Genomic DNA, 27893 nt, shown 5'->3' with positions numbered 1-27893 from the left:
TAGTGAGCTGTGACTGTGGTCACTGCTGGATATGCAAGAGTAAGCCAGCTCAGAAATCTGAAGCCCTGTTGCTGGTGGTTTTAATTAGAATAGGGAAGGATACAGATTCAGGTGGAAAGAGGAACTTTGCCTTAAGAAACTGGCTAGGGTGAAATAGAGTGCATTTTGTGCACAAACATTATCCTATTACAGGTTCTTCCGAATTAGTTGCTTCCCTGAAGAAATTCAATATAGAATGAATTATATGAGACCTGTGTAAATGTTTCTGCTTGCTCTTTGTGTGTGTGTGTGTGCGCGCGCGCACATGCACGCGCGCGTGTGGGCACACACATGTGTGCCATGTGAGGTGGAACAATTTTTTCTGCATATGTGTCTTAGAAGCAGTTGTTTTGGATTATGAAGAACATGTGTCCTAAAGGTAAAGTTAGGATTGAAAAGCCATTTGAACTTATGAGAACTCCTTTAGTGAGGAAACCGATATTTAAAAAGGAGGGAAGGGGCTCAGCCTAAAGAAAATGTAAATTCACAAATCCTTATCTGCACCCTTGTGGAAGCTGGTGCAGTGCCACACACCTGACTGAAATCACAGCCCTTGGGAGGGAGCTAGAGTACCGGGCTTAATTCAAGGTCATCCTGGAATAAATAGCAAAAGAAGCAAAAAGAAGGGAAAAGAAATGAAACCTTTGGGGACCAATTGTGGCTTGGAATTTGGAAGATGTCCGGTTTTGAAGAGTATTCTGCTGATTGTCTGTCTACTATGTGAGAGAGAGTGCCTGCTGGGCTGGTCAGCACCCTGTAGCCAGGGCGGTTCCTTTGCGCGTAAATGCATGCAGACTCACGTGGAGGATGGCAGCTGGCATGCAGCCTCGCGTCAGTGCACAGTTTGCTCTCCCAAGCCAACTTAGCTTAGCTCAGATTTTGCCATTAGATGAGTTTGAAAGACAAAACAAAGTTGCCCTGAGCAACAGTTTTAAGACATCTGGGAAGGGATTCATTTTTCCTTCTGTAGACTTGAGTCAAGAACTCTCAGTCACCCTGATGATTCCAGACTGAATGCCCAGAGTTAGAAGAAAAAGACCAGAATATTCAGGAGAAATAGGACAATATCCAACAATTCAGTATGGCGGAAGTAAAGTTAGTGTTGTGGGAAATTCTTCCCAAATGAGGGCTGCTCTTTGTTGAACATGTAACCACAGCAGTATTGGGTAGACTTTACCCTTAAAATTTCTGACTCTGGAAAAATAAGAAAATACAGCAAGCAGCACAGGACATACTTAACCTAATTGTCTACATAAGTTGCATGAAAAGCTGGGGGATGGTTGAATGGATAAAGAGCTTGCCACACTAGTATAAGGACCTGAGATCAGATCCCCAGAACCCCTGTAGAAGCAGGGCATGACAGTGTATGCTTGTAATTCCAGTGCTGGTGTGTGCACGTGTGGGTACATGTACTGGTGTGTGCATATGCATGTGGGCCAGAGGTCAACATTGGAAGTTGTCCTCACTCTCCAGCTTACTGTTTCTAAAGAACATTTTTTTTCTTTCCTTGAGGTAAGGTCTCACTCTGGCCCAGGCTGACCTGCAACTCACTGTGTGTGTAGCCTCAGGGTGGCCCTGAACTCACTGCGATCCTCCTACCTCTGCCTCCTGAGTGCTGGGATTAAAGGCGTGCGCCACCATGTTTGGCTTAAAGAACAGTTTAAGGGTTTTTTTTTTTTTTTGTATATTAACAGGAAATATTTAATTTTCCAATCTCCACTTTCCAGTTTTATAAACTGAAAGAAAAAATTTAATATATTACAAAATATCTGTACATAGACAAGATACACCCAATGGGGGGCAAAAATAAAGAGAAAGGAATACAGTGTCAGGAACCTACAAATCAGGGAGAATGAGGTGGCAACTGACACTTTTTGATGCACCATTCTCTCTCAAAACCTGCTGCTAACCATTTTACCAATGAAACTATATATGCATTTTTTATACACACACACACACACACGTTTGGGGGATGCTTATGGCATAAGCTAATTTAAATCCTACATATAAATTTGTGCTATTTTGCTTTAAACATAGAGGAGATCTGATATCGTTTGTAAAGCTATTCCTATGGACAGTTGAAATAACTAAGGAAACTAGATCAAGCAGTTTGTCTTCAAAACTGCACACACAGGTTTTAGTTTTTTGAGGCAGGGTCTCACTCTAGCCCAGGCTGACCTGGAATTCACTATGTAGTCTCAGGGTGGCCTTGAACTCATGGTGATCCTTCTCCTTCTGTCTCCTGATTGCGCCACTACACCTGGCCATTTTTTTTAAACCTTTTATTTAGGGCTGGAGAGATGGCTTAATGGTTAAGTGCTTGCCTGAGAATCCTAAGGACCCTGGTTTGAGGCTCATTTCCCTAGGACCCACGTTAGCCAGAGGCACAAGGGGGCGCATGCGACTGGAGTTCATTTTCAGTGGCTGGAGGCTCTGGCATGTCCCTTCTCTCTCTCTCTCTCTGCCTTTCTCTCTGTGCCTGTAACTGTCAAACAAATAAATAAATAATGAACAAAAAAAAGAAAAGAAAACCTTGTAGCTGGGGGTAGTGGTGCACGCCTTTAATCCCAGCCCTTGGGAGGCAGAGGTAGGAGGATTGTTGTAAATTCGAGGCTATCCTGAGATTACAATAGTGAATTCCAGGTAAGCCTGAGCTAGAGTGAGACACTACCTCGGGGAAAAACAAAACAAAACAAAACCTTTTATTTAATTATTTGCTTATTTATTTTATTTGAGAGAGAGAGAGAGGAAGAGGCAGCGGGGTGGGGGGTGGGAGGGATGGGCATGCCAGGGCGTTCAGCTGCTGCACATGAACTCCAGATGCATGTGCCACCTTGTGCCTCTGGCTAATGTGTGTGCTGGGGAATTGAATCTGGATCCTTTGGCTTTTCAGACATCACATTTACTCAGTGCTTTTAGTCACGGAGACATCTCTTTTTCTTTTTCCTTTTTTTTCTGAGGTAGGGTCTCTAGCCTAGGCTGACCTGGAATTCATTATGTAATTTCAGGGTGGTCTCGAACTCACAGTGATCCACCTACCTCTCCCTCCCAAGTGCTAGAATTAAAGGCATGTGCCACCACTCCCAGCACTGAGGCATCTCTTGAGAGCAGAAGTTTTGCTTTTAATCTGATAATGAGAAGTCACACTTCATCGCTTCATGTAGAATGTATCTTCAAATTCAGGTTTTTAATAAACACGCTGAAATTCTCGGCATATGACACGTTCACTTCGGGCTGGGAGGAGGGCTCAGTGGTAAAGTGCTTGCTGAGAAAGTGTGAGGGCCTGAGTTCAGTTCCTCTGCGCTCACGTGAAAAGGACCTAGTGGGACTGCGCCTGTAATTTCAAAGCTGGGGAGGCAGAGACGGGATTCCTAGGGATCAATAACTTGTTATACTAGCTTAGTCTAGGTTCAGTAAGAGATTGTGTCTCAAGAAATAAGTTGGAGGGCTGGCTTAGAAGTTAAGGGTCTTGCCCGAACCCAGGTTGTTAGGCTTTGCTAGCAAGTACCTTAACTACTGAACTGTTTCTCCAGCCCTGATAAGATAATAATTTTTTATGGTAACACTAACCATTGCTTGATGGCAGAATGTAAGAAAGAATAGAGAGCATTTTTCATTTTTGATACACACACACACACACACACACACACACACACACACACACACACAATATTTTCAAGCAGAGAAAAAGGGCACACTAAGGCCTCCTGCCACTGCAAATGAGCTCGAGACCCATGCACCACTTTGTGCAGCTAGCTTTATGTGGGTCCTGGGCAACTCGAGTTGTTAGGCTCTGAAAGCCATCTCTCCAGCCCTTCGACTTTAGACATAGAGTTGTGGCTCATAGGATCTCAATGCTTGCCAAGGATGGTTCCCAAGTTATTTGATAGTAACAAAAAGTAAAGCGTTGTCCCTCTCCCCCTTTTCCCCCCTCCCCCTCTCCCCCCTCCCCTTTTCTCCCTCAGTCCTTTTTTTACCCCATACTTGAAGCAGGGTCTCACTCTAGCCCTAGTTGACCTGGATTCACTATTTAGTCTCAGGATGGCCTCAAATTCATGGTGATCCTCCTACATCTTCCTCCCAAGTACTAGGATTAAAGGTATGTACTATTATGCCAGGCTTAAAGCATTTTTTTCTTTTTCTTTCTTTCTTTCTTTTTTTTTTTTTTAGGTAGGGCTCACTCTGGCCCAGGTTGACCTGGAATTCACTATGTAGTCTCAGGGTGGCCTCAAACTCACAGCCATCCTCCTACCTCTGCCTCCTGAGTGCTGGTATTAAAGGCGTGTGACACCACGCCCGGCCCCAGGCTTAAAGCATTTTTATCTGTGTAAGTCCTATTTGGTTATTTAAAAAATCTCTTTTTCTAGTTTTCTGGTCTCTAAAATTATTTTCAACTTTGCCTCATAAGCATGTAACTATTTCATGATCTGTGCTTTCTAACAGAAAACATTTTAAACTTTTTTTTTTGTTTGTTTTTGTTTTTGTTTTTGTTTTTCGAGATAGGGTCTCACTCTAGCCCAGGCTGACCTGGAATTCACTATGGAGTCTCAGGGTGGCCTCGAACTCACGGCAATCCTCCTACCTCTGCCTCCCGAGTGCTGGGATTAAAGGCGTGCGCCACCACGCCCAGCCCATTTTAAACTTTTTATTGAAAGTTTCCATAATTATAGATAATAAACCATGATATTTCCCTTCATACCATCACTCTCTCTGCCTTATAAATCCACCTTCCATCACATCCCATCCCCCTCTCATTTGGTCTTTTATTTTGATGTCATTATCTTTTCCTCCTTAACAGAATTTTTTGTTGGGGGGAGGGGTCTTGAGGTAGAGTCCCACTGTGTCCCACGCTGACCTGGAATTCACTTTGTAGTCTCAAGGTGGCTTTGAACTCATGGTAGCCCTCCTACTTCTGCCTCCCCAGTGCTGGGATTAAAGACAGCAGGTGCATGTGTATGTGTGGATGCACATGTATGTGCGTGTGTGAGGAGGCCTGAGGACAGTCTCATGGTTCATCCTCAAACATCGTCCGTCTTTTCGTATCAGGGTCCTTCATTGGCCTGTAGTTCAGTAACCATCCTGAGCTATGGGGCCAGCAAGCCCCAGGCTGTCTCCACTCTTCAGCACTGGGATTCCACGTGCACACCAACATGCCTGGCTTTTGACGTGGCCTCTCAGGCTCAAACTCAGGCCCGCATGCTCATGAGGCACGCTGCACACGGATGGGGTTGTCCCCCTAGTCCCCATTGCTTTTGAGACATATTTTGTTTTTTAATTTAATTAGGTTGTTTTTCTTTTTTTCATTTTTGGTTTTTCGAGGTAGGTTCTCACTGTAGCCCAGGCTGACCTAGAATTCACTGTGTAGTCTCAGTCTCAGAGTGGCCTCTAGCTCATGGTGATCCACCTATCTCTGCTCCCCAAGTGCTGGGATTAAACGCGTGCACCACCACACCCGGCTTAATTAGGTATTATAAAATACCAGTGAGTATAGTTGTTTGCTTTTGGAATATTTCCAAAGTAACTTGGTGATGCTTTTCTTTTCTTGTTTGTAAGTTTTATTTATTTATTTATTTTAAATTTTTTTTTTCCTCAATTTTTATTAACATTCCATGATAAAAATAATTATCCCGGGCTGGAGAGATGGCTTAGCGATTAAGCGCTTGCCTATGAAGCCTAAGGACCCCAGTTCGAGGCTCCATTCCCCAGGAACCACGTTAGCCAGATGCACAAGGGGGCGCACGCGTCTGGAGTTTGCTTGCAGGGGCTGGAGGCCCTGGCGCGCCCATTCTCTCTCTCACTCTCTGCCTCTTTCTCTCTCTCTCTCTGTCACTCTCAAATAAATAAAAATAAACAACAACAAAAAATTATCCCATGGTAATACCCTCCCTTCCCCCACTTTTCCCTTTGAAATTCCATTCTCCATCATATCCCCTCCCCATCTCAATCAGTCTCTCTTTTGTTTTGATATCATGATCTTTTCCTCCTCTTATGATGGTCTTGTTTAGGTAGCGTCAGGCACTATGAGGTCATGGATATCCAGGCCATTTTACATCTGGAGGGAGCACGTTGTAAGGAGTCCTACCCTTCCTTTGGCTCTTACATTCTTTCCGCCACCTCTTCTGCATTAGACCCTGAGCCTTGGAAGTTATGATCAAGATGTTACTCAGTACTCCAATCACTTCTTTCCAGCACCGTGATACCTTCTGAGTCATCCCAGGGTCACTGCCATCTGAAAAGAGAAGATTCTCTATCCAAAGTGAGAGTAGCATTAATATAAGGGTATGAATATTAAGAGAAATGCTTCCTGGGCAGTTTGATAAGCATGGTATATACATTTAGCCAGACAGCAGCAGATGTTACACCCCTAGGGCTCATGACTACCCTTGTTTTAAGTTTTCAGTATCAGGGATGTGTTTCCCCCCATGGAGTGGGCCTCCAGTCCAATTGGAGGGCAATTGGTTTCCACCATGACAGATGTGCCACTGTTGCACCCGTTGGCTCATTTGTCCTGGCTGGCCAATTATAAGGCTTGCAGTGTCCACTGTTGAATATCTTCACTGGTGGTATGTCTTTCTCCCATTCAACTACATGTAGAATGGCTTCTTCCAGCTTTCAGTCAGTTGGTCTACATGGAGGAAGTTTTCAGCTCGGTTCCAGCAGGATTTCTCAGTAGCCTTGTAGCCCAAGTATTAAGTTTTATTTGAGAGAGAGAGAGAGAGAGAGAGAGAGAGAGAGAGAGAGAGAGAGAGAGAGAAAGAGAGCGAGCGAGAGTGCGCGCGCGCGCGCGCATGCGTGCGTGGGAGGAAAGGAGGGGTGGTGGTGGGGGGAGGGAGGGAGAGAGGGAGACAGACAGAATGAGAATGGGTGCCCCAGGGCTTCCACCCACTGCAAACGAACTCCAGATGCATGCGACACCTTGAGCATCTGGCTTATGTGGGTCCTGGGGAATTGAACTTGGGTCCATTAGCTTTGCAGGCAAGCGCCTTAATTCCTGAGACATCTCCTCAGCTTGGTGATGCTTTTCTGAACTGTGTTGTTCTGGGCATTGCTCTACATGTTGAAGATACAGCAGTAGGCAAAGACCCTCCCTCACAGACTGTGTAGTGCAGTGGGAGAGACAGGAGAGCTACTGACACGGAGTGCTGCGTGTGGGAAGGAGAAGCAGCAGCCAGGCAGCAGCGGTTACTGGGTGTCAGTGTGCTGGAGGCGCTCAGTGTTGGTGTCTGGAGAAACGCCATTAAGGTGACAGGTGAGTGGAGACAGGGTGCTGAGTGAAGAGTGTGCATGTGGATACAGAGCGTGTCCGCTAGAAGGGACACGAGCGACAAAACAAGGAAGTTGTATAGTTGAGGAAAAGAAAGGGAGCAAGGAGGAGGCAAGAGAGACCCGCAGCCTCGGGATCTGGGCCGCGGGCGTGGCGTTGGCTGCACCAGTGCTCGACTTTGCCGCTGTGCCCTCCGCCCGCTTCTGTGTTCCTGCTGCATAAGTAGTTCCCTACTGCCTTGTGTTTGCCACGCCTTCCCTTCTCATCTTTACTAGTGCCTCTGCTTGTTTACTCTCACTGTCTTTTGGCTTATGTTACATGGACCATCATTACAATTGTACTTTTTTTTAATAATTTTTTTTTGGTTTATTTTTATTTATTTATTTGACAGTTACAGACAGACAAAGAGGCAGAGAGAGAGAGAGAATGGGCACGCCAGGGCTTCCAGCCTCTGCAAACGAACTCCAGACGCGTGCGCCCCCTTGTGCATCTGGCTAACGTGGGTCCTGGGGAATCGAGCCTCGAACCGTGGTCCTTAGGCTTCGCAGGCAAGCGCTTAACCGCTAAGCCATCTCTCCAGCCCTACAATTGTACTTTTAATCTTTGTATGAGTATATCCCATGTCCCATTGTGTATCATTGAAGCAACATATTTGAAAAGTCTTCTAAATGTTTTATTTAGAGAGAGGAAGAGAAAAAAAGATGGGCATGCCAGGGCCTCTTATTGCTGAAAGCAAACTCCAGTGGCATGTGTTACTTTGTGCATCTGGTTTTACATAGGTACTGAGGAATTGAACTCTGACCAGCAGGCTTTGTGAGCAGGTGCTTTTAACTTCTAAGCCATCTCGCCCCCTCCCCATGTGCAGTTTTGTTCATTTGCATTTTAATTTCTGGAATATTTATTTTGAAATATTTTTTAATTTTGTTTATGAGATGGGAAAAGGGGGGGGGGAGAGAGAATGCAATGGACGTTCCAGGGCCTCCAGCCTCTGTAAATGAACTCTAGATGCATGTACCACCTTGTGCATTTGGTTTTATGTAGTCCTCAGGAATTGAGCCTGAGTCCCATGGTTTGTTTCTTGCTGTCCAATCTCACCCACCCTCCTGTTTATCCATTAAAAATTATTCAGACAGCTAGGTGTGGTGGCACATGCTTTTGATCCCAGAATTGTGGAGGCAGAGGTAAGAGGATCACTTAAGTTCAAGGCCAGCCTGGAACTACAGATTGAGTTCTACGTCAGCTTGGGCTAGAGTGAGACTACCTCCAAAACTATAAAACAAAAGTTATTGATGCATAGCCACACCTATTTCTTTTATAGACTTTTTTTTTAAAATTTATTTATTTATTTATTTATCTGAGAGCGACAGACACAGAGAGAAAGACAGATAGAGGGAGAGAGAGAGAATAGGCACGCCAGGGCTTCCAGCCTCTGCAAATGAACTCCAGATGCATGCGCCCCCTTGTGCATCCGGCTAACGTGGGACCTGGGGTACCGAGCCTCGAACCGGGGTCCTTAGGCTTCACAGGCAAGCACTTAACCGCTAAGCCATCTCTCCAGCCCTCTTTTATAGACTTTTAATTTTATTTATTTATTTGAGAAAGAGGCATGTATCTGTGTCTCTATACCTATATCATCTATGTCTATCTATTTATCTATCTAGAGAGAAAATGGTCGTGCCAGGGCATCCATGGCAGATGAACTCCAGGCGTATGTGCCAGCTTGTGCATCTTGCTTACATGGGTACTAGGGAATTGAACCTGGGTCCTTAGGCTTCGCAGGCAAGTGCTTTAATTGCTAAGCCATTTTCCCAGCCCCCACACCCATTTCTTTATAGATCACATCATTGCTCATGTGCTGTAATTGAGTGTGGCACAGAAAGGTCATGTGAATAAGGGCTTTCAAAGCCTAAGATAGTTTTGCTGTATGGCTCTGTTTGTTTGTTTGTTTGTTTGTTTTGCTTTGTTGTGTTTTGTTTTTCTGAGGTAGAGTCTCACTCTAGTCCAGGCTAACCTGGAATTCACTATGTAGTCTCAGGGTGGCCTTGAACTCATAGGAATCCTCCTACCTCTGCCTCCTGAACGCTGGGATTAAAGGCATGTGCCACCATGCCGTGCTCAGCTATTTCTCTTTTTGCAATGTTTGTATAATCTTGCTTCTATTTATTTAGTTGAACATCACTAATCCCAACATAGTCCAAAATCTGAAACTAAGTTTGTGTCCTCAGAAAGTGTTGAATTTTAATTACAGTTTTCAAAATTTCAAATTCAGGATGGCTTACTACCTCCCCAATAATGCTAAAATATGTAGACCTTTTTGGGGGGGGATTTTTAATTTTTTTTTTTTAATTTGAGAGTGACAGAGAAGGGGGGGAGAGAATGGGCACACCAGAGCCTCCAGCCATTGCAAATGAACTCCAGACGCGTGCGCCCCCTTGTGCATCTGGCTAACGTGGGTCCTGGGGAATCGACCTTGAACCATGGTCCTTAGGCTTCACAGGCAAGTGCTTAACCACTAAGCCATCTCTCCAGTCCTCCTTTTTGGTTTTTGAGGTTAGGGTGTTGCTCTAGCCCAGGCTGACCTGGATCTCCCTTTGTAGTCCCAGGCTGGTCTTGAACTCACAGTAATCCTTCTACATCTGTCTCCCAACTGCTGAAATTAAAGATGTGTACGACCATTCCCTGCCAACTTTAGATCTTTTCAACTTGACTTACTAAGAGCATGATTTTGTAGCAACCTTAAACTGGTAAGGGTCTGCACGTCTGTGATCACTAGAATGGACATCAATAACTTGCGGTACATTCATACACCAGAAAACTCTTAAGTAGTGCAAATGAATGAACGCATTATCTTCCCCAACAGTCCCCGAGCGCATAGTGTACGCTGCTTCTGCTGCTGCAGTGCTAGAATGAAACCCGCGGCTCTTTGTTGGGCAGCCATGACTGGCAGGGGTTTGGAGGGCTTGGAAGACAGTCAGGGTCATCTGCTGGTCTGGATGCAGATCATAATGCTGTGTTCATTTTGTATAACCTCATCATTCGTATCTTAGGATTGGCATACTTTGCTTTGTTACAGAGTAAAAAAAATTAAATTTCTAGTAGTTCAAGAATGTTAAGAGTTAATTTTCTTTTAAGTGGTAGAGTCACTTGCTCTTTTCAAATCTTGTGTGTATAGGAAAGAAACACTGTTTCCATGGGAACTTCCGGCTCCTCTGTGTTTCAGTGCCTGACTTTGTGTAGGTTTCTGTGTCTACTCTCTCTTAGCAGTTCTAAACATAATGGTGACCAACAAAAAGAAGTTTATTTGGAATTGTATTGGTGTCGTCAGTAGAGTAGTTGATATAGAACCACCCCACTCCCGCCCAGGTAGGGTCTCACTCTAGTCCCAGGTTGACCTGGAATTTACTATGTAGTCACAGGTAGCTTCAAACTCAGGGCCATCCTCTTAGCTCTGCCTCCCAAGTACTGGGATTAAAGGTGTGCACCACCACATCCCAGAACACAGAGTTTTTTTTTTTTTTTTTTTTTTTTGTTTGTTTTTTCAAGGTAGGGTTTCACTCTAGCCCAGGCTGACCTGGAATTCATTATGGAGTCTCAGGGTGGCCTTGAACTCATGGCGATCCTCCTACCTCTGCCTCCCAAGTGCTGGGATTAAAGGCGTGCGCCACCATGCCTGGCAGAACACAGAGTTTTAATTTATTATTTATTTATTTGAGAGAGAGAGAGAGAGAGAGAGAGAGAGAGACTGAGGGTGAATATGGGCACGCCAGGGCCTCCAGCCACTGCAAACGAACTCCAGATGCCTGCGCCCCTTTGTGCATCTGGCTAGCGTGGGTCTTGGAGAATTGATCCAGGATCCTTTGGCTTTGTAGGCAAGGGCCTTAACTGCTAAGCCATCTCTTCAGCCCTAGAATATAGATTTTAAGCCCATTAATTTCTCTGAACGTGCCCTCTAATTGTGTTTATTGTGTAAAGGTGGGTGTGGTGACATACACCTTTAGTTTTAGCATTTGGGTGGCAGAGGTAGGGTCACCATGAGTTTGAGGCCACCCTGATACTACATAGTAATTTCTAGGTTAGTCTGGGCTAGAGCAAGACCCTACCTAGAAAAACAAAACAAATAAAACAATAAAACCCCACAAACAAACAAAAACAACAAAAGAATATTGCTTTCAGAGTAGAAGATAGTTTTGCTGTTTTTTTTTTCTTTTTATCAGAAATCATGATAATAAAAGTGCTTGCAAGATGTTACGTGGATTTGGTAATTATTTGCCAATAAATAAAACCATCTTGAAACTTAGTTGTAGTATTTTCTTTGAAGCAGATCTAATAGTTGTACTGGTGGCGTCCTTTGCCATGGGTGAGTGTTGTGGTTGGCATGTATTTGTGTGGGGCAGCAAGAAGGTGCCGGCCCAGTGATCTACAGTGGCCTGTGGTGAAGCCGTGTCTCTGCTTCGCCCATCTTGTCTGTCAAGGTCGGTTGGTACAGGGTCCCTGAGCAAACATTTCCTCCGAAGAGTAAACAGATCTGTCCTGTGGTGGGTGGGGAGGGGCTGGCTGGGGGCTTGTTGAATTTGTCTACAAGACGACAAAGGTTTAGTCATGCCTATTCCAAAAGGAGCTTTGTAGAATGCTGTCGAATCATTAATGAGAACAAATTGTTCAGTTTTGTTTCTGCAGCAAAATAAGTGGCAGATTATAAGATTACAGAGCTAGTTACGTGCAGCAGTGAGCACTGTTCTATACCATGTTTTCCTGATGCAGTAATAAGCATCCAGCAGAATGATTGGTGCCTAAACCCCGTTTGTGTTTCTGTAAATTTGTATGTAAATTAAGTAAAAGAAAAAATTTAGATTCTTAAGTTTTGAGTATGTAATGCCTTTAAATTTTAGATACAATATAGCTTGGGGTGCATAGAGCATATTTTATATGTAGGGAGAATTTTCACCTTTCATCTGGCAGTGGCTGCCATGAGATGATGTCACCTTGTAGCTGATTGGCTGTTGCAGCACCTAGTGCAGGGAAGAGAAAGAAAAATGCCGGCACAAACCTCAGCGGTGGTTCTGTGGTTGTTTCTATCTATTTTTGATAGAATCTTAGATTAGTATCAAATTGACTGAATTTGGCCATGTGAACTGTTAGGAGCATCCTAGGGTGAGGGAGATTAAGAGCTTTCAGAGGAATGAGGCGACTGATTTGCAAACGGATCTGTGATTGTAAGTTGCAGGATCTGGGTATAAGGAATAAGGCAGGGCGTGCTGGAAGATGCACCATGGGAGGAGCTGGCAGAAAATGCTCGTATGAGTAGGAAAAAATGGAAGATTCTTTTTACTGCTTTTAGAGTTAATATGCTTGGTTAATGTTTCAATTTGATAGACATAGATAGGAAATATGACAATATTGTATTTTTATTTTAAATGACATGTGGCATTAACCAATGTATAAGTGCTTATTCAAAAGACTTAAAAATTATATATTCTGACAAAGCAGTGCTTTTATATGTGGCTTTATTTGATTTTTGAGTCTTCTGGGAACTGGAGAAGGCTTAGCTTCCTCATGTGTGTTTCCTAATGCTTTGTGCAGATAAAAGCTTTGATGATGAAGAGTCAGTGGATGGAAACAGGCCGTCATCAGCTGCTTCGGCTTTCAAGGTTCCTGCACCTAAAACGCCTGGCAATCCCGTCAACAGTGCAAGGAAGCCTGGCTCAGCAGGTGGCCCGAAGGTCGGAGGTAACGTAAATCCACCTCAGGCGTGACGCGCTGCTGCTGCTCTGGGAGCGGAGTGAGCACAGGCGCCGCTCACCGCAGGTCCGCAGCATGCATCGTGTGCACCTTTGTCAGGTGCAGAGGTGATAAATAAGCATGCCGTGTCCTGTAAGAACATGGGCGAGTCGGTGTTTTCCTGAGAGCACCAAATGTCCAGATGACAGTTTTAAAGGGAAAGACTCAAAGGATTGTTTTTTAGGGTGTGTGTGTTTCTTAATGAAAAGAAGCATTTCAGAATTTGGCTATTAATTTTCAAGTACTAAAGCTATCACAGCTATAAGATGCTGAATTATGTGAATTTATACGTTTGTCCAGGTGTAGTAAGTTAAATACCTCAACATTTAAAACATGGTTCAAGGAACTGGGTGTTGAATCAGTTTGTGACAATGGGAAATGGGGTGGTGGTCGAGTTAAATTGCCTCCAATGGTTTCCGGGTGGACGACAGTAAACAAGAGAATGGGAAAGAGCAGGCTTTTTATTTGGCTGTACATCACTTGGGGAATATTAGAACTGCTTTCAGCATATCATGTTTTTAATTTTTTGATATTTTTCTTAGGATAATTATATAGCCACGAGTACATGTCAGGTGTTAATTTCTGCTGAATCTGTCCAATAGAATGACTGCAAGAATAAGGATGCACATTTTAATTCTAAATGTGAAAGCACTAATCTCTTAAAAATACATTTGTGTTTTAGGTATGATGCTTAGGCAAACAAATCTTTCCTTGTCCAATAACCAATGGAAAACACATGATCTGAGGATTTTTGTTTTTTGTTTTTCTTTTTGTCTATAGTACTTTAACAACAAGAAGGAAAAAAAATTCAATATATATTTATATGGTATAAGTTATGAAAGGAGTTGTGTTCCTTTGATCTTTCAGTACAACCAAATACATTTATTAAGTCATATGGCATTCAGAACACAGGGAACCTATCACAAGTGTGTCCTCCCCCAACCCCCAAGGTAGGGTCTTACTCTAACCCAGGCTGATCTGGAATTCACTCTTTAGTCTTAGCCTGGCCTTGAACTCAGTGCAGTCCTCCTGCCTCTGCAGTGCTGGGTTTAAAGGCGTGCGCCGCCAGGACCCGGCTCTTTTAACTTTCTTTAACTTCATGCGTCATACTTAGCAGAAAGATGGTGTGATGTGTATACCTATATAAATATACTATAAAGTGAATAAAAATTACTTGCTTGTTTCTCTGGATATTTTGAGTAACTTACTGTTTAAAGTTTTTAGTACTTTGGTTTTGCATTTCTAAGGGTATGTTGTTATCCAGATTGTAGTTTTTGTTCTATTACATGACATTTTTTATTGCGCATTCTTATCTTTAGTAAGAGGTACATGACATTCTTTGGCTTCTTTGTAACAAATGGCTGTCTTCAGTCATTACAGGGTGACATTTTCCCTAATTTAGAGTTACAGAATTCTGGCTTAAATGATGTGACAAATTCACAAAACTATCTTATTTTACTTAAGATAGAATATTAGGGCTGGAGAGGTGGCTTAGTGGTAAAGGCATTTGCCTGCAAAGCCAAAAGACCCGGGTTCAATTCCCCAGGACCCACGTAATCCAGATGCACAAGGTAGCGCATGCATCTGGAGTTTGTATGCAGCAGCTGGAGGCTCTTGTGCACCCATTCTTATTTTCTCTATGTACCTCTTTATCTCTGAAAGAAATAAAAAAGATAAATTAATATTTGCAAAATATATGATATTGAACATGTTTGTAAATCTGTACCAGTGGTTTATAATTAGTTCTGGATTTACTAGTGTACTCTTGAATGAAAATTGAAATGGTAGTTTACATAAGTCACACACGTTTGACATCTGAATTAAGATTTTCTTTTGAGGGGCTGGAGAGATGGCTTAGTGGTTAGGTTCGCTTGCAGTGATAAGAGGCTCTGGCGCACCCAATAAATATTCTCTCTCTCTCAAATAAACAAACAAACAAATAACTACAAAATAAAGTAAAACGATTTTCTTTGAAAACTAAGGCACTTACTTAAATGCCCTCCAGGCTGCGGCAATTGGAAATACTTTTGCAGGTAAAAAATGTCAAGGAGTTTTCATCATAGTTGTAGCATTAATTACTCATAAGGTTATATCATCTTCTTAGACGGTACCTCTTTTTTTTTTTTCCCTGAGGTAGGGTTGTAGCTAAGACTATCCTGGAATTCACTATGTAGTCTCAGAGTGGCCTTGATCTCATGGTCTGCCTCTATCTCCCGAGTGCTGGGATTAAAGACCAACACGCCCAGCTTGACAGTGCCCCTTTTGATAAAAATATGGAGAAATGTGCATTCCTGGCTCTTTTCTTCCTCTGGTTCTTCTCTTCCAATTCGTTGGCAATTCTGGATTGATTCTTTTTATTTATTTTTTAAGGTAGGGTCTCGGTCTAGACAGGCTGACCTGGAATTCACTATGTAGTCTCAGGGTGGCCTTGAACTCATGGTGATCCTCCTGCCTCTGCCTCCTGAGTGCTGGGATTAAAGGCGTCGACCACCATGCCTGACTATATATTAGTTCTTGATTTCTTTTGTTTGCTGCAGCTCATTTAGGTCCACTGTTTGTTTGTTTGCTTGCCTTACTTATTTTATTTTATTTTTTTGAGATAGGGCCTTGCTCTGATTTTGAAATTACAGACATGTACCACCATGCCAAGTTTCCATTGCCCATTTCTCTATCTAAGAACTACGCTACCCACCTGAGGACATTGATTCGGTCCTGAAGTTAATGTCTTTCTTGGCTGTCAGTCTTTCTTTGAAAACTTACTTTTAGATGGTCATGGCAATACATTGATTTTTAAATTTGTTGTAGGCAGTTTTCTTAGAGTTGCAGAATCTTTGAATTGGAAGAGACCTTGAGAATCTCATAGCTAGCTAGCTCTTCATAATAATCCTGATAGATTGTGTATTCTGCATGTGCTCTGAATTTAAAATCATGTATAATATCTTATAGTGAAAACCAACAAATATGAAGTGCTTTCTTTTGAATACTTTTTATTTTTTTGGTTTTTCAAGGTAGGGTCTCACTTTAGCCTCGGCTGACCTGGAATTCACTATGTAGTCTCTGGGTGGCCTTGAACTCACAGCGATCCTCCTATCTCTGCCTCCCAAGTGCAGGGATTAAAGGCATGAGCCACCACATCTGGCATCTTTTTATTTTTTAAATATAGTTTGTTTATTTGAGAAAGAGAGAGAAAGAGGCAGATAGAGAGAATGGGTACACCAGTACCGCTAGCCACTGCAAATGAACTCCAGATGCATACACCATCTTGTACATCTGGCTAATGTGGGTCCTGTGGAATCGAACCTGGGTCCTTAGACTTCCCAGGCAAACACATTAACCACTAAGCCATCTTTTCAGCCCTCCAGAAAAATTACAAACCCAATTATAGATAAATTGATTTATTTTGCTAACATGATACTGTCAAAATGTTGAAGATTATACTCTTCCCTACACTATTCTGTGTGAGAGAAGGTCTCATTAATGACAGTCCTCCTGCCTTTGCCTGCTGAGTGCTGGTATTAGAAGCCTGCACCACACCCTGCTTTCTCCCAACCTGTACATTACATGGGAGGGTGAGGATTCGGAGTCAGCACTGTGCTCTCCTCTCGCAGATGGGTTTGTTGTATTTTGCATAACAGATTCTGGTGGCTCCAGGGAGAGGAATGTGGGAAGTAGCGTAAACCACTCGTAGCCCCACTGAGTCTCACAGGTGTCTTTATAGGTAAGGTGACCAAAAAAATCATGAAAGTCTTGACTGTGTTTACATTTGAAGTTTTGGATTTAGATTACGTCTATGGTAGGGTGTTTGTGAAGATTTTTGTTTTTCTCTCCTGTTTTTTCAAGGTAAGGTTTTTCTCTAGCCCAGGCTGACCTGGAATTCACTATGTAGTATCAGGCTGGCCTAGAACTCTTGGTGAATCTCTTACTTCTGCCTCCTGAGTACTGGGATTAAAGGCATGCGCCAACATGCCCAGCAACATTAAAGAATTTTTTATTTTATTTTAGAGAGACAGAGTCAGAGAGAACAGATGTACCAGGGCCTCCAGCCACTGCAGATGAACTCCAGACACATGCGCCCCCTTGTGCAACTGTCTTACATGGGTCCTGGGGAATTGAACATGGGTCCTTTGGCTTTGCAGGCAAACACCTTAACCACTAAGCCATCTCTCCAGCCCAACATTAAAGATTTTGCTTTGTTTTGTTTTTTGAGGTAGGGTCTCACTCTGGTCCAGTCTGACCTGGAATTCACTATGTAGTCTCAGGGTGGCCTCAAACTCTTTTCAATCCTCCTTCTGCCCCCCCCCCCCATGCTGGGATTAAAGGCATGCGCCATTATGCCTGTCTTAACATTAAAGTTTGTTTTTTTTTAAAAAAATATATGTTATTTATTTATTTGACAGAGCGAGAGAAAGATACAGGGAGATGGGGAGAGAGACAGAGAGAGAATGGGTGTGCCAGGGCCTCCAGCCACTGCAAATGATCTCCAGACACGTGCATCCTCTTGTGCATCTGGCTTATGTGGGTCCTGGGGAATTGAACCAGGTTCCTTTGGCTTTGCAGGCAAACACCTTAACTGCTAAGCCGACTCTCCGGCCCAGCATTAAAGATTGTATAGCATGTTTTGTTAAGTATTCTATTCAGTTGATTAAAATGAGCCAGGCTTGTATTTAATCTTCAGTGCACATGTTAGTCTGATCTGTGCTTTGGCATTAGTGTGCAGTGTATTCTAGTCATATTGCTGTGCTGTTCTTTTAAAAACTATTCATGGGTTAGGGAGACTGCTTGGTGTTTATGGCACTTGAATGCGAAGCCAGAGGACTCACGTTGAACTCTTGAGGTTGCACACACCCTGACGCACATGTGATGCAGGTCTGCAAGGCTGCACAGACACACAAGGTGGTGCAAGCGTTGAGTTCAGTTGCATTAACTGGAGGCTCTGGCTCACCAGTTCATTCTCTCTCTCTCTTATAAAAAAAAACAAAAAAAGGCCAGTCTGTTGGGTTTGCCTCCAAAAAAGTTTATTTATTATTTGAGAGAGAGAGAAGGAGGTAGAATGGGCACACCACCTTGCACATCTGGCTTTACATGAGTCCTGGAGAATTCAACCCAGGCCATCAGGCTTTGCAAGAAGCACTTTAAAGCCAAAACCAACTTACCTCTAATCGATTTTAGGTAACAAGGTTTTGGAAAAATTCTTGGGTCTTGCTGTGTGTTTGTTCATTCTCTTCACTTCAGGGCTTACATACCTTGGTACTAATTTCACTGACGAGCACACAGAGTCTGGAGGAGTGGAGTAAGTGTGCCTGACCCACCCGTGTGCTCAGCTGTCACCCTTCAGACGGCGTCACTGCCCCCGTCGCCAAGCTCGTCCCTGCTGCAGCTCGGAGCCCTACTAGGAGCTCACTCCTCCAAGGCAGTCACGTGGAGTTCGTAGGTTCCTAATGAAGCAGGATAGCAAACCTGTATGTTTTACTTTGTAAATATAAAGACTTTAAAAATACTTTTTTGTTGAAATTGCTTTAGAATTATTCTTTTTATTTTATTCTTATTTATTTGTTTGTTTATTTATTGGTTTATCAAGGTAGGGTCTCACTCTAACCCAGGCTGACCTGGAATTCACTATGTAGTCTCAGGGTGGCTTTGAGGTAGGAGGATTGCCGTGAGTTCGAGGCCACCCTGAGACTACATAGTGAATTCTAGGTCAACATGAGCTAGAGTGAGACCCTTACCCTGAAAAAGCAAAATAAATAAATAAATAATTATAATATAGGGCAGGACAGATGGCTTAGTGTTTTAGGTGTTTGCCTGTAAAGTCTAAGGACCCAGGTTCAATTCTCCAGGACCCACATAAGCCAGATGCACAAGGTGAAACATGAGTCTGGAGTTAGTTTGCAATTGCTGGAGGTCCTGGTGTATCCATTCTTTTTCTCTCTCTCCCTGTGCCCCTCTCTCTCTCTGAAATAAATAAATAAAATATTAAATACACAGTGTCTGGGGAGGCAGTTCAGGTGGGTAAGAACAGAAAGTGTGCAAGCATGAGGACCTGGATTTGACGCTGGCACCATGCGGTTGTGCCCGCCGTGCCTCTGCTAAGTGGGCGGGGTCAGGAGGACACTGCCGCCCCCGGTCAGCCAGTCTGACTGGAAGGTGCGGAGCTCCTGCTTCAGTGAGCACTCCCTCCCTCAGGGAAGCCCGGCATGAGAGTGCTGGAACTGGAACGCGCTGTCCTCCTCTGGTCTCTGCGTGCGTGCACATACGTGCATTCCAAGACACTTAGTAATGCTCGTCCATCTTTTGTGTATTTTCTGTTTCATTCATATCTGACCTATGATTTTATTAATAATATCTAAATGTCTACTTTCACATAATACTGAACTTTTCCATTTTCTCATCATGCAAGTAACAAAATTGATTTTTTACTCAAGCAAATAAAGATGGCAAGAACTACATGTATTTAATTATACACATATGTTGTTTTTTTGCGCAATTCAAAAAAATGTTTTTTGTTTTGTTTTTTATGGTAGGGTCTCACTCTAGTCCAGGCTGACCTGGAGCTCACTATGTAGTCTCAGGGTGGCCTCGAATTCACAGGGATCCCCCTACCTCTGCCTCCCAAGTGCTGGGATTAAAGGCGTGCACCACCAAACAAGTCTGGCTTAAACCTGCATTTCTTGATCTTAGTTTTGTGTTATGTCCTGTGTAAGACTTAAGAAATTTCATTGTATAAGGTTTACCTTTTTCAGGCATTCAGAATGTTTAAGAGAAGATAATATAAAAGATTTAAAAATATTTTATTTTTTATTTGAGAGAGAGAGAGAGAGAGAGAGAGAATGAATGAATGAATGAGAATATGAATGGGCTTTCCAGGGCTCCCAGCCATTGCAAGCTAACTCCAGATATGTATGCCACCTTGTCTTATGTGGGTCCTGAGAATTGAACATGGGTCCTTTGGCTTTGCAGACAAATGCCGTAACAGAAGCCATCTCTCCAGCCCCAATATAAAACATTTTGATTGAGCTTGACTAGGCAGCTGAAGTCTCAGTCATTGTCCTTGTCTACAGCTGGGGTCGACCTTGCTGCTGCCAGGCCCCCGGGATGTGCGGAAGGGACCTTGGTGCAGCACTGAGCTGTTCCTCCCACTATGGTGCTGGTGAGAAGCCGCTTCCCAGCCTCTCTGCCTCACGTAGTTGCCCGTGGCAGGTACTTCCATGATGGCTGCAATCCCAAGCTTATGTTTATTCTCCAAACAGTCAACTACAGTTCAATTGGTGATTATTATTATTGACAACTTTCATAATTACAGACAATAAACAATGATAATCCCCTCCCCCGTGCTTTGCCCTTCACAACCCCACTCTCCATCTTATCCCCCCCCCATCAGTCTTTTTTTTATTTTGATGTCATGATCTTTTCCTCCTATTATGATGGTCTTGTGTAGGTAGTATCAGGCACTGTGAGGTCATGGATATCCATGGGTATTTTGTACCTGGAGGAGCACATTTTAGGAGTCCCACCCTTCCTTTGACTCATATTCTTTCCACCACCTCTTCCCCAATGGACCCTGAGCCTTGGAAGGTGTGATAGAGATGTTTCAGTGCTGAGGACTCCTCTGTCCCATCTTCTCAGCACGATGGTGCCTTTTGAGTCATCCCCAAGTCACTGCCATCTGAAGAGAAGCTTCTCTAACCAAAAGTGAGAGTAGCATTAATATTTGGGTATGAACATTAAGAGAAGTGCTTACCTGGGCAGTTTGGTGTGCATACTATATGCATTTAGCCAGACACCAGTAGACACTACACCACTAGGGTTTATGTCTTCCCCTGCCATAGGTTTTCAGTATTAGGCATGTATTCCCTCCTGTGGAGCAGGCCTCCAGTCCAATTAGAGACTGGTTGGTTTCCTCCATAACAGACATGCCACTATTGCACCTATTGGCTCATTTGAGCTTGCTAACCAAACTTAAGGATTGCATTGTTCACTGTTGTTCATTGCCACTGATGACTTCTCTATCTTCCATGGAACTGCATGCAGTGTAGCTTTTTCCAGCTTTCTGTCAGCTGGTCTACAGGGAGGAGGTTTTCAGCTCAGTTCCAGCAAGATTTCTCAGTGACCTTGCAGCCCAAGCATGTGGAGTCTTCAGCAATAGGGTCTTACCATCTACTCCTGGTGGGAAACCAAGGCTTCTGCAATGGCCTGTAATGTTTTGAGTGCCTCAGGAACCTCCCTGGCCAACAACTCACTGGGAGGTATCCCATCTCTGACACTGAAAATTTTCTAGTAACAATCTATGGCTTCTGGGTGTGGCATTGTCCAAAAAGTCGGTTTCCATATGATGTATTCATACCCTCTTAGATTTTGATAAGCCCTCCCCTGACCCTTCCTTTACTTAATCTCTTCCCCTGACCTCACTTAGGCCTTTCCAACCCCAGTAATCTATTACATAATACATACATACATACATACGCGCACACACACATACACACACACATACATACATATACACAATACTACTCCTTAAGTCCTCCCTCTTCTCACTCCCTTGTAATCCCTTTCTAGCTTACTCACCTCTGCTACCAAGTTTTAGTCCAACTGACATACGAGTCAAATATTTATGGCTAGGACAGACATGAGAGAGAACATGTGGCGCTTGGCTTTCTGGGCCTGGTTTACCTCAGTAAATAGTATTTATTATTTAATGGGAATATTATGATTGAACCTTTTTTTCACTAGCTTGTCATTTGTCTTTACAAACATTTAGGCTTGGGGAGATGGCTCAGCAATTAGAAGTTTGCTTGTTCCTTCCTTTCTTCTTTCCGTCCTGTCCTGTCCCGTTGGGTAATCGAACCTGGGTCCTTTGGCTTTGCAGGCAAGTGCCTTAACCGCTAAGCCATCTCTCCAGCCCAGAAGCACATTCTTATAAACCTTGCTGGCCCAGGTTCAATTCCACAGTACCCACATAAAACCACAGAAAGTGGCACATGCGTCTGGAATTTCTTTTTTCTTTCTTTATTTATTTGAGAGTGACAGAGAGAGAGAGGGGCAGATAGAGAGATGGGCATACCAGGATGTGGTGGTTTGAATAGATGGCCCCCAATATATTTAGTTCTTTATTGTTTGTAGTTTGCATATGCTGGCTACCTGGCTGGAGGCAATGTCACTGGGTGATCTGAAGGTGTGGTGGTGGGTTTTCAGATTTTAATCTTAAGATATGCAAAGTGTGCCTAGCAGAAGTTCCTGAAGTGTGCTGTGTGGTTTTTGACCTTTAGGCTTGTACCTCTCTTCTCTCTCTCTCTGCTTGGACCTGTGAAGGCAGGCCAGCTTCTTCTGCCATTATGGAACTTCCCCTAGATCTGTGAGCTTCAATAAATCCCTTCCTCCATAACTGAGCCTGGTCTGAAAGTTCATCTCCGTGAACCTGAAGCTGTCTGCTACACAGGGCCTCCAGCCACTGCAAACAAACTCCAAATGCGTGCGCCCCCATGTGCATCTGGCTGACCTGGGTCCTGGGGAAATCAAGCCTGAAGCCAGGGTCCTTAGGCTTCACAGGCAAGCACTTAACTGCTAAGCCATCTGTCTAGCCCTGGAATTTCTTTATAGTGGCAAGAGGCCTGGTCCTGCCCATACTCACTTCTACCACCTGCAAGTTAAAATAAAAATATTTTTAAAAATTATAAAAGCAACGCCTAGGCTATGGGCTCAGCAGTTAAACGGACTTGCTTGTAAAGCCTGCTGACCTGGCCTTCATTTCCCAAGTATCCACATAAAGCCAGATGCACAAAGTGATGCATGCATCTGGAGTTTGTTTACATTGGCAGGAGGCCCTGATATTCCTATCCCTCCCACCCCGCTAAATAAAAATAATAAAAACAGAGTTTATCCGGTTGGAGAGATGGCTTAGTGGTTAAGACACTTGCCTGCAAAATCTAAGGACCCAGGTGCAAATCTCTAGTACCCATGTAAGCCAGATGCGCGTGGTGGTACATGACCTGGAGTTCCTTTGCAAGGGCGTGATTCCCTGGCTTGCCCATTCACTCTCCTTCTCCCTGTCCTTTCTCTTGTAAATAAATAAAGTTTTAAAAAGAGTTTATGTATTTATTTTTTAACTCATTTATTTGAGAGAGAGAGAAAGAGAGAATGGGTGTAGCATGCCCTCTCGCCGCTGCAGAGAGCTCCCCTGCATGTGCCGTCTAGTGCGTGTGGCTCTTACATGGGTGCTGGACAAGTGAACCTAGGTTCTCAGGCTTTTCAGGCAAGTACCTTAACCACTGTGTGTTTCTTATTAATGCGTACATCTGTGTACTTCTTTTCTTTAACTATTTTTGTTCATTTTTATTTATTTATTTGAGAGTGACAGAGAGAGGGAGGGAGGGAGGGGCAGGCAGGCAGATAGATTGAGAATGGGCGCGCCATGGCCTCCAGCCACTGAAAACGAACTCCAGTTGCGTGCACCCCTTGTGCACCTGCCTAATGTGGGTTCTGGGGAATCGAACCTCGAACTGGGGTCCTTAGGTCTCACAGGCAAGCACTTAACCGCTAAGCCATCTTTCCAGCCCCTCTGTGTACTTTTTATTAATGAAAAGCATTGAGAGAGACAATTTAGTTGTAAATAAAAAAATTTTGCTAATTCTTACCTTAAACAATGGAATTAGAGAATTAGAAAAGGGGAATATTTTTCTTCTGTTGTGTGACTGACCTGAGATATCCAATGTTGAATTTGATCTGTATCCTTCTGCATAATGTCCCTCCCATTTTCATCTGTGCAATACTCCAGCTAGATGATATATTCTAGTAAACGTTTTATACTTCAACATCAAGAATCATTCAGTGTAATAGCTCTGTGGTTTTCATGGTCTTTTTTTTTTCTCTTACTATGACAGAATACCTTAGACTAGGTAATTCATAGAGCACACATACTTGTTTCCTGTCTGCCTAGAGGCAGGAAAGTTACTATCTTGGTGCTGTTGTGTGCAGTGTCTGCTAGTGCATGATGCATAGCAGAAGGCGTTCCCTGAGCAGAGCATTCCCACCCTGTGCCTCTAATAAAGGCACCAATCAGAAGGCCTACCTTTATGACTCATGTAGCCCTGATTTCCTCCCCAAGGCCCTATCTTCAAATGCCATCAACCTGAATTTGGAGAACACAAAAAACATCTAAATATGAAATTTAGGATAACATTGTTTCTTTTTTTGAAAGAGAGAGACAGAGAGAATTGGTGTGCCAGGGCCCCTACCCATTGCATACAAACTCCAGATGCATGTGCCACCATGTGCATCTGGCTTGCATGGGACCTGGAGAATCAAACTGGGGTCCTTAGGCTTCACAGGCATGTGCCTTAACCGATAAGCCACCTCTCCAGCCTGGCTACCTACTTGCTGTAATCTAATACATGTCACTATGCCACAGCAGTAACCCTGCCCTCCTATGGCCCATTCTGTAATGAGGTTCAGAATATGCAAATGCACTGACAATCATTAGCATATTATTTCTTTGTGTCACATGCTACTTTGTCTTGTCAGTTTGTCAGCATTTTTTTTGTTTAGCATTTAAAAAATTATAGGCCTCTTTTTTTGTCCTTAGAAGTTACAAATCTTCAGTTTTTCCATTGTCTGGCATTTTTGCGGAAAACTTAACTTTTTGTGGTAAAATATGTCTTTTTTAAAAAATGTTTTTAAATTTATTTATTTGGAAGCAGAGAGACAAAAAAATGGGCGTATTGGTGCCTTGAGCTGCTGCAAACAAACTCCAGATGCTTGTACCCCACTGTGCATCTGGCTTTACATGGGTACTGGGGAATTGAACCTGGGTCATTAGGCTTTGCAGGCAATCACTTTAACCTCTGAGCCATTTTTCTAGCCTCTCTCTCTCTCTCTCTCTCTCTCTCTTTTTTTTTTTTTTTAATTTTTTTGAGGTAGGGTTTCACTCTAGCCCAGGCTGACCTGGAATTCACTATGGAGTCTCAGGGTGGCCTTGAACTCACGGCAATCCTCCTACCTCTGTCTCCCGAGGGCTGGGATTAAAGGCGTGCACCACCATGCCCAGCTCACCTCTCTTTTCTTTTTGACTTTCAGATTTACTTTCTTTAGTAAGGAAAACAATTATCTACTCCTAAAATTATTAAAATACTTTCATTTGTTTTAAAACACTATTTTACATTTAATTTAATACATCTAGACTTTTGCATAAAGAGTTCTATTTGGTCTCCCCACCCCCATCTTATTTATAAATAGCCATATAAATCAGTGCAATTAGGTCAAACAGCCTTTAACTCCCTGAAACACCACCCTATTCAGTTTGACTAGTTTTTGTGGTTTCTCCCTTTTTCTGATTTTTTTTCCAATCTTTTTTTTTTAATTTTTATTAACGTTTTCCATGACCTTTTTCTGATTGAATTGTATTTTCTCTTTGATTTACAAAGAATAGTTTCCCATAGTTTTTATTGTGAATAATTTTAAGCATATAACTGATACTTAGCAAATTTATTGCCTATATTAATCACCAACAGTTCCCCACAACTTCTAGAGATACATTGTCAAATGAACCATCAGAAAGTAAATGGGTAAAGATGGATTAGCGGTTAAGGTGTTTGCCTGCAAAGCCAAAGGACCCAGGTTTGATTCTCCAGAGCCCATGTAAGCCAGAGGCACAAGGTGGCGCAGGCATCTGGGGTTCATTGCTGGAGGCCCTGGCACACCTCCTGTCTCTCCCTCAAATAAATAAATAAGAAAGTAAATGGAAGATATCATGACACTTCCTGAACATTTCATAAGCACCTCCTAAGAGAGAGAGGGTGTGTGTGTGCCCCATTATAACCCTTAGTGCCCTTAGAATGAAGAAGAAAAAAATTCTGCATTGTTGTCTAAGATAGGCTTACTTTCATTTTTCATCTCTGTGGCATGGATGTATTGAAGAGTTTAAGCCAGTTGTCTTTATCGATTTTTCCAGTGTTTTGTTTTTGTGGGTTTTTTTTTCCTTTGTGGCATTGTTTAACTTGTTCCTATAACCTTTGTATTTTATGTCAATTTACTTTCAACCTGTGTGCTCACCTCTTTTTAAGCACTTCTGTATTCAGATTCCTCAAATGTCCTAAGAATGTTTTCATAACTTTTCTTACTCAAACCAGGATGGAGGTGTGGGTGGATATGTCATACATGTAGTAGGTACACATGTATGGGTGCATGTGCGTAAGTGTGTGCATGTGTCTGGAGATGCACCTGTGTGGGTGCACGTGCGTAAGTGTGTGCATGCGTCTGCAGATGCACATGTATGGGTGCATGGCAGTGGCCTTTAATGTTTTGGGGGCATCACGGACCTCCCTAGCCAACAACTCACTGGAAGGTAATCCATCCCTGGCACTGAAAATTTTCTAGCAATAATCTACAGCTCCTGAGTGTTCCATTGTCTATTTTGGAGGTAGGGTCTCACTCTAGCCCAGGCTTACTTGGTATTCTCTAATCTTAGGGTGGCCTTGAACTCACAGCAATTGTCCTACTCTGCTTCCTGAGTGGTGGGATTAAAGGTGTGTGCCACCACACCTGGCCCATTTGTTCACTCTTTTCTGTAATTAGTGTTTAGTTATATTGAATTCTTATTTGAGTATTGTGCAAATGTTCCAGGGTGTGTGTGTGTATGTGTGTTTGACGTCTTTCTCACTTGAGCCATTGGTCTCTTATTGAACCTGAAATGTGGTGGTTTATGATGAGATGTCCCCATAGTGTCATGTATTTTAAATACTTGGTCCCCAGCTGGTGGCAGTTTTGAAGGTGGAACCTAGTTGGAGGAGATGTGTCAGTGGAGGTGGACCTTGAAGTTCAGTAGATCGCTTGTTGTGGCTCTGCTGGTTCACTCTTGCCGCTTTCTGCTTCCTGCCAGCTGCTGGGGCAAGGTGTGGTGCCCAGTCTGTGCTCTGCCCTCCTCTTCCTGCCACAATGACGCTTCCCCTCAGGACCAAAAGCCAAAATCAACTTTGTTCCCTTGAGTTGCTTCCAGTTGGGTGTTTTTTCCAGCACAGAGAAGGTGGCGGCAGCGCGAAGCTCAGCAGTTCTGCTAGAGAAGTTAGCCAGCGAGACGGGATCCCCGCACGGTCTAAACGTTTGTGAGGCAAACACGATGACTGAGCCACCCCCACAGCCTCTGGCCCTTTACTATTTTTTAAAAATATATCTTATTTATTTATTTGTGTGTGTGTGAGAGAGAGAGAATGGATGCTTCAGGGCTTCCAGCCACTGCAGATGAACTCCAGATGCGTGTCCCCCCTTGTGCATCTGGCTTATGTGGATTCTGTATAATTGAACCAGGATCCCTTTGGCTTTGCAGGCAAAGTCCTTAACCTCTAAGCCATCTCTCCAGACCATGGTCCTTCACTATTTGATGCTTGGATTTTGGTTTTTGAAGCATCATCAGAAAAGGTTTTCATGTAATATTTTTCCTCCTTATTCTGTATTATACAGATACTAAATTATTTATTCTGCTTTTCATACCTGTATAGCCTTGTGTATAACATGGGTGGGGCAGGGTCAGCAGTAAAGGTTTTCTTAGTTTCTTGGTGTAACAGTGCCCTCTTCTGTTGGTGTTTGGAAATGCAGCTTCTGCACTAAAGGTATATGGAAGGCTTTCTCCTAAACCTGGGTTATGAGTTTGTGTCACTAGAGTCCCAAGCAAGACAACCTGTGTTAAAAACAAATGACAAAACACTGATTTACATCTAAAAGGAAAGTAGAATTATTAGATATTTTCTCAAATCTTAACAGTTACTGTTCAGCTCTTAAAAAGGGGGCTGGAGAGATGGCTCAGCTGTTAAGGTGCTTGCTTGTGACC

General features: G+C 43.2%; 1 protein-coding gene across 40 annotated transcripts in view; it reads left to right on the top strand.

Annotated features, from left to right (window-relative positions):
* Clasp2 (cytoplasmic linker associated protein 2) overlaps positions 1-27893 on the top strand; it is a 208582-nt gene that overhangs the window by 54094 nt on the left and 126595 nt on the right. For 33 of the 40 annotated variants that reach the window (XM_045136851.1, XM_045136845.1, XM_045136850.1 and 30 more), the window contains one exon: positions 12884-13030. In XM_045136851.1, the coding sequence (XP_044992786.1) occupies positions 12884-13030 (147 nt within the window). Of the gene's footprint in view, positions 1-12316; positions 12517-12883; positions 13031-27893 lie in introns of those variants that run through there. The other 7 variants (XM_045136860.1, XM_045136858.1, XM_045136857.1 and 4 more) reach the window with 1 other exon arrangement.

This window comes from Jaculus jaculus, chromosome 17 (genome assembly GCF_020740685.1).
Source record: "Jaculus jaculus isolate mJacJac1 chromosome 17, mJacJac1.mat.Y.cur, whole genome shotgun sequence".
NCBI lineage: Eukaryota > Metazoa > Chordata > Mammalia > Rodentia > Dipodidae > Jaculus > Jaculus jaculus.
This window is presented reverse-complemented; position numbering and strand designations above follow the sequence as displayed.